The sequence below is a fragment of the Chrysochloris asiatica genome, unplaced genomic scaffold (genome assembly GCF_000296735.1).
Source record: "Chrysochloris asiatica unplaced genomic scaffold, ChrAsi1.0 scaffold00130, whole genome shotgun sequence".
Lineage (NCBI taxonomy): Eukaryota > Metazoa > Chordata > Mammalia > Afrosoricida > Chrysochloridae > Chrysochloris > Chrysochloris asiatica.
The window spans coordinates 6,719,665-6,727,148 of NW_006408648.1; the positions used below are offsets into that span (position 1 = coordinate 6,719,665).

At 44.0% G+C, this 7,484-nt stretch overlaps 1 protein-coding gene across 1 annotated transcript in view; it reads left to right on the forward strand.

Annotated features, from left to right (window-relative positions):
* The first annotated feature begins 221 nt into the window (after positions 1 to 221).
* Positions 222 to 7,484, forward strand: part of KIAA0226 (KIAA0226 ortholog) — a 79,914-nt gene continuing 72,651 nt past the window's right edge. The window contains exon 1 of the mRNA XM_006869383.1: positions 222 to 286. Within this exon, the coding sequence (XP_006869445.1) occupies positions 222 to 286 (65 nt within the window). The remainder of the gene's footprint in view (positions 287 to 7,484) is intronic.

Consider the following 7,484-nt stretch of genomic DNA (forward strand, 5'->3'; position numbering starts at 1 on the left):
AGGGCTTGCTGGTAGTTGTAGTTCATATAGCCGGAAGTGGGGGTGGCAGGAACAGAAACCACAGCTGAGGAAGCCGTCACTGCTACTGCCGCCACCCGCAGATAGTACATCACCCCATGCTCACCCGCCGTGGGTGCCTAATTCATGCTCAGTGGGCTCGGGGAACTCTGGGGGACGAAGCGGCAGGGACCCTGAGGCGCGAAGCGACGTCGCAACTCCTGATGCGGCCGGAGGGCGCAGGAATGGAGTTCGGCGACTGCGAGGAGCGCCTGCCAGAAGAGAGCAGGTGGGTGTGGAGTGGGTCAGAGTAATCTCTGAAGTTGAGGAAGGTTGATAGGGCTAGAAAGGCGAGGGGAGAAGTGCTGAGCGGGACAGATCTGAGGGTGACTGCTGCGGGTGATTGAGATTTTCTGAGAGGAAGGAGCTGCCAATGCCTGGATCCAACGAGGGAAAGGGCTTAATGAGGGTGAGGGTAAGGTGGATAAGGTTTGTTGAAGGCAGGCGGAGCAGAAGTACGTGAAGCTCAGGTCCAGGGCTGCTGGAGAGGAGGTGAATATTGAGACCCTGGGAGAAAAGGACTGACTGAGGTGTCGAAGTGAGATTTCATAGGCCAGAGTCTATAGATAGGGGTAGGGCATAAGGTTGGTGCCCTGACAGAAACTTGCGGTGACAGCAAAGTTGATTGTCACTCTACTGAAGGTTGATGTAATTTCTGGTTTGACGTCTTGATTGAGTGGCCTAAGACGTTGAAGTCGGGATGAGTGTGGGGGAGACATCTGGAAGGAAGGCCTGTGGATGATAGTCGGCGATTGTAATGGCAGTAGGGTAGGGGCGGGGGTTTGCTGATGCCACTAGCAATTGTGCTGCTGCCTTTTACCAGTCTTGGATCCCCGTCAGCGAGTGGCAGGAAATCTTTGTCATTTCCTTTCCAATTTCAGACTCCTAACTTATTCCCCACAATGCAGACTAAGCAATTTGACATTTATGTGAGCTATTGTCAGAACAACAATTGTCAGAAAGGAGTCTTGATGTGATGTAGGATGAACGCTGGGCTGCTAACCACAAAGTAGGTGTTTCAAACCCACCAGCCGCTCCTGGGAAACCCTATATAGGGTCGCTATGAGTCAGAACCAACTCGACGGCACTTAACATCAACACTGTCAGAAAGGGGAGCGCGGTAGCTTTGTAGGCTAAGCACTGGGCTGCGAACCATAAAGTCAGCGGTTTGAGCCCACCAGCCCCTCCGCCGGAGACAGATGAGACTTTCTGCTCCGGCAAAGATGTACAGCCTTGAAAACCCCATACAGGGTCGCTAGCAAAATGGGTCAGGTGGCGCGGCTCAACACCCCAAAGGGGGGCCTTTTTGATCCTACTAACGAATCAGGCTGCGAACCGCAAAGTCAGTAGTTTGAAACTACTAGCTGTTCCGCGGAAGAAAGATGAGGCTTTCTGCTCCCCTAAAGATTTACAGCCTCGGAAAACCTGTACAGGGTCTCTGTGAGTCGGAACCGACTCCACGGCACATAACAACAACAACAAGCCGCTCAGCAGGAGAACGATGTGACAGTATGCTTGGTAAAGATTTACTGTCCTGGAAACCACGTGGGGCAGTTCTACTACATCTTACAGGGTCTCTAGGAGTTGGAATTGACTCCAAGACAAGGGTTTGGTTTTGGATTGTCAAAAAGTTCAGCCCTTTGAGAAATTAAGAGATTTAAGATTCAAAAAATTAATTCAGTGGTGAATTGGACGCTAGCGGTTCTTTCATATTTAGGGCTTGCTTCATTAGTACTTCCGGTCTTTTCCTCTTTTGAAGAGTTTGGAATGGAGAGAGGATCGAGCAGGAATGTGACCGAAGGGACTTACTTGACTTTCAAAAATAGTTTCAGATATAGTGATGGTTTTAGGAGCAGCTGTGATCTAAAGACTGAAGGCAGAATATATACCTCTGAGAATGTATCAACAAGAAAAAATTAGAGAGGTTGTGCTTGGGTGCAGATGTGGCTGTTTTTAAGAGTGCTCTTCTTTTATGTGCCAAATAGCTTGTATAAACCTGGACTGACACAGCTTTGGGGCTCCTACATAGGACCTATTAATGATGTGTACTAAGTGAAATTGAACATCTTACTTCCCTTTTCCAAGTTTCAGTTTCTGCTTATGCATGAATTTGGTATTTATTCTTCCTCCAGATGTCTGTGTTTTATGTAAAAGGTCTCATGTAGATTCTAAAGTTTTTGATTATGATTTTCCTCTTCCAGGAAATCATGATCATAATGTGGGGGACGTTTGGTTAGAAATTCAAGGTCAAATTTCTTCCCTACCTAGCTGGACATCTGAGTTAGGTTTTTTGATTTTTTCAACATTTTATTGTATTTTAGGCGAAGGTTTACATAGCAAATTAGGTTCTTCTTTTCAGTAGTTCGTACACAAATTGTTCCATGACATTGGTTGCCATTGGTTGCCATCTTTGCCATGTGTCAACACTCCCCATTTCTATTCTGGGTCCCATTTCCATTCTCACTCTCCCCATTTCAACTCTGGATCCTGTTTCCATTCCTTGAGTCAGAGCTCCTTAGCATGATAGTCAATCAGTACTTTAGTCCTTGTGGATTTCCTAGTTACAAAACCATGGTCTTATACCTCCTTCTTTGCCATTCTCATTCTTGCTTCTCTGCTTTTCCTAAGCTATTCTTACCTAGGAGAATTTTTGTTGTTAGGTGCTATTCGGTTGATTTTGACTTATAGCGGCCCCGTGTGACATAATAGAACTGCCCCATAATCTTAGTGCTTTAATCTTAATACTCTCTGCCTTGTGGAGTTTCTGGGTGGGTTCAAACTACTAACTTTATACTTAGCAGCCAAGTGCTTAACCATTGCACAACCAGGCCCTCTTGTCATTCTTAAAAACAAGTTTTTTTCTGAAAGCATCTCTGACTTGCCCTTTTTCACGTCTGGTAGCATTTGTTGTTAAGTTGGAACTGACTCCATGGCCCACCACCACCATTATTATTATGTGGTCCTGGTGTGACGCTATAGGATAAACACTGGATAAAACCACAAGGTTGGCAATTCAAACCCTCCTTTTACAGGGTTGCTATGAGTTGGAACTAGGTTGCACTTAATAATTACTATAGCAAAGATCCCTGTTGGCACTGTGGGTTAGGCATTGAGCTGCTAACCATAAGGTAGACAGTTGAAACTCACCAACCACTCCTTGGGAGTTATCTGTTCCCTTTAGTTTTGGAAACCCTACATAGGGTCTCTATAAGTTGGAATGGACTTAATGACAGTGGGTATTATTATAACACTTCTCAGCCCTGGTGGTACAGTGGGTTAAGCTCTCTAAGCCATGGTAGCATAGTGGGTTATATGTTGGGTTGCTAACTCAAAGGTCAGTGGTTTGAATCCAGAAGACACTCCACGTAAGAAAGATGAGACTTTCTGCTCCCATAAAGATTTATAGCTTCAGAAACCCTATACAGGGTTGCTATGAGTTGGGATCGATTTGTTGCCATGCAGCAGTAGCAGCTAACTGAAAGGTCGGTGGTTCAGGAAAAAGATGAGACAGGTCTGTTTCCATAAAGATTTGTTGTTGGAACCTGTGCTGTGGAGTCCGTTCCACCTCCTAGTTGGTCTATACGCAATAGAAGGAAACACTACTTAGTCCTGTACCATACTCAGATGTAAAGGTTGAGAGCCTAGGATATCCTATGGAGCAGTTCTACTCTGTCCTGTAAGACTGCTGTGAATTGAAGTTGACTGAACAGTGTGTTTGGTTTTATTTTTTCACTTAGTAGCATAGTTGCTTAAATGTCCATTTCCCACATTATATTCTGAATTTGCTGAGAGATGAAGAGCCTTCCTCTTTCACCACTATAACTCTGGTGTCCAGCACAATGCCTGGCATAATTGGTGTTCAATGAATGTTCATTCAAGGAGTATAAGCGTTAACAATTAGGTGATGTCTTATACAGCTGGGCAGGTGCCAGTAGTACTGTTGTCATTGAAAGGACTTCATTTTTTGCTCTTTCTCCCTATTCACTTTCACTTTCTCACATTTATCTTCAGTTCCTATTTTCTTCCTTATCTTTCCCTTTGACCAGGATTGGTAGCAAAGCAGGAGAATTATATGACTTTTGAGCAGTTCATGTTGGTAGTCCAATTATTAGTATAAAAAAGGCATAAAAAAGTACTCTTTTTGGGAAATAGAATTCATTCTGCTAATTTTGATCAGATTTCCTTCTATAATCTATGTCTTTTGCTTGTCTAGACAAACATTCAGTCCTTGCACATATGCATACACACATACTCCATTCTTTGCTGTCTCTTTTTTGGGATACTCCTCCATCTAAAAAAGCAGAGGTTTACTAAATATATTCTGGTATGTTTCTATGGAGCTGAAAAATAAAACAGTGCTGTCTTTATATCATGTTTTAATCGAACAATAGTATTTTCAAAAAGAAGACAGTAAGTCTCTTGGGTTTTGATCTGGAACATTCTAAGATGGTTCAGTATGTGTAGAAACATAACCTTCAAGCTTTTGGAAAACCTGCTATTGTCAAAACCCAAGAGGGAGGATGGAGGAGCTGACTGCAAGGACTGATACCTGAAGCTCTTCTCAGCCTCTCTGTACCCAGTAGATTACCTGGATGGCACAAGTGGTTTGTGCTCTACTACTGATCTAAGGAGCTCTGATAGCGTAGTGGTTACAAATCAGGCTGTGAACCTCAGGGTCAGAAGTTCAAAACTACCAGCTGTTCTGTGGGAGAAAGATGAGGCTTTCTGCTCCCATAAAGATTTACAGCCTCAGAAACCCTGTACAGGGTCACTATGAGTCGGAACGGACTCCATGGCACATAACCACCACCACCACTGATCTAAAGGTTGGTGATTTGGACTCAGCCAGTAGTGCTGGAGAAGAAAGGCCTAGTAATCTGCTTCCATACAGATTATGTGTTGTTGTTAAGTGCCGTCGAGTTGGTTCTGACTCATAACAACTCTGCATAGAGTTTCCAAGGAGTGGCTGGTGAGTTTGAATAGTGGACTTTGCGCTTCAAACTGACCTTGAGGTTCAGTGCTTATCCTATAGCGCCACACCAGGATTATAGCCAAGTGCAAAAAATTGGCACCAGCCATTCCTTCCACAGTCCTCTCTATTCAGCTGGGTTCAATAATTCGCTGCAATGGCCACACAGAACTCAGATACCATACTCACAGTTATGGGGTGGTGCTGTGAGATAAAGCATTGGAGTGCTTTAATCACAAGGTCAGTGGTTCAAACTCACCAGCAACTCCTTGGAAACCCTCATACAGGGTCGCTGTGAGTCAGAAGTGACTCAACAACATTTAACAACAACAACAAAGCAGGTTACAATGCAGGGTTAGAAATGCTCAGGGCACCGTTTTTCTAGTCATGACACACTTTCCTCAGCCATGCTCATAGGCAGGCTTCTCTCTGCCTGGGTAATGTTATAGAGCTTTATTTTATATTATTTTTTTGCATTCTGGCTGTAGAGTTTATTTAAGTCTACTTTTGATTACGAATCGGGCTGCAAATCTCAGGGTCAGCAGTTCGAAACTACCAGCTGTTCCGTGGGAGAAAGATGAGGCTTTCTGCTCCAGTAAAGATTGACAGCCTCGGAAACCCTGTACAGGGTTGCTATGAGTCGGAACTGACTCCACGGCACATTACAACAACAACAACTTTTTGAAAAGATGATATATCAATTTGCAACATAACCTCCTTGCTTTTCAATACTTTTACCATCTGTCAACAATCTATCATATTCCCTTATTAAACAACGTTTTAGGCTGAGTTGTGAGCCACAAATGCACCGCTGTCTTCACTTTATCAGAGGTGAATCTTTGTCCTCAAAGGACTGCTTTCAGGAGACCAAATAGGTGAAAGTCCAGTGGAGCAAGATAGAACTATAGGGAGGATGCTTTAACATCTCACAAGAAAGTTCTTGCAGAGCGTCAATGGTGGTGTGCCAGTGTGAATTTTCATGCAAGATTGCAACGCCCTTGGATACCCCTTGGATAGCAGTCCTCTGTATTTAATCTGATGTTTAGGCTTCAGCTCTTCAGTGAGCATCTCACTGTATTGAGCACTGCTGAATGTTGAATCTTTTCCCCTGATAGTGTTCCAATACTGGCCCTTGAGAATCTCAGAAAACTATAAACATCAATTTTCCAGCTGATGGTTGAGTTTTGAACTTTTTCTTGGTCAGCAATTGAGGATGTTTCCATTCCAGACTCTGCCATTTACTCTCAGGCTCGTAGTGATGAATCCATGCCTCTCTACCAGTAACTTTTTTTTTTTTTTTAAATTATGAATTGAGTGATAGTTTACATGGGAGAACATCAGCTTTACATTCATCCTATTGTATTTTGTTTCATTGTAATGATTACAATTCCTTCCATGCATTGTCATTCAACAGCATTTGATTCCATTCCCTCATTTTTTGGGGGGTGGATTTACACCAAAGCACTCAGGAATATATAATCATTCAAACAACCAAAGGGTATACCCTGTGTGGCTGTGTCACTGACTCTGGGCCCAGGAGCCCCAGGTCTTGCCATACTGCTGGCCAACTAGGTCTCCACCTGAGTTCACAGGAGTCTATTGAACATAGTAGGACTTAGCTCGCAGCATCATTGTTGTTTTTCCCTCACTTCCTCTTATCGGTGATGAATGTGGTATCAGAGCATATGTCTGCTTGTGTATTCCCATTGAGTTTTAGTCTCAGAAGGGGGTTTGCCCTGAGGGAACCCGACCACTTGCCTTGATGTCTCCTGGGCGAGCAACTTGCTTGTTTTTGTAGTAGTCGGTCAGACTGCCATTATTGTTTTTTATTTTTCTTGTCGGTCTTTCTTTCACGAGGTATCTTCTGTTCTTCTAACCACTCCAGGCTGGTTTGAAGTGGAAATTTCTCACCTCAGAAGATTCTGGATGGGGTTCAGGATTCCACCTATCAGGGGTCATTTTTTTTAAAATGCTTTATTGTGAATTATGTGATAATTTACATGGGAGGACATTAACTTCACATTGATTTGTCGTATATCATTTCCTTGCCATGGTTACAATCCCCTCCATGCATAATCCACCAACCAAAGGGTATACCCCACAAGCCTTCCCCCTGGTCATCCACACATAGCCCCTCTTCCTCTCCGGGTCCAAAGTCCCCAGCCGCTCCATCTCCGCACATTAGCGTCTTTGCCTCCATTCCTGCATCACTGCTTCTCTGGGTAGAGTTCTGTTCTCCACTCTTCTCCCTTGATGATCCCAGGGACCTCCGCTCCTAGACTGCAAGGTTAATCGCTCCCCTCCCTTTGCCCCAAAACAGCTACATTTCCATTTCCAGTCCTTACAATCAGTCCTGATAACAATTATTCACTATTGTATCGCAAGAAACCTATCCGCATCTCATGTCATCAGCCCTGACTAGACAGAATGGATACTACTCAGTAGAGATTCTACCTTG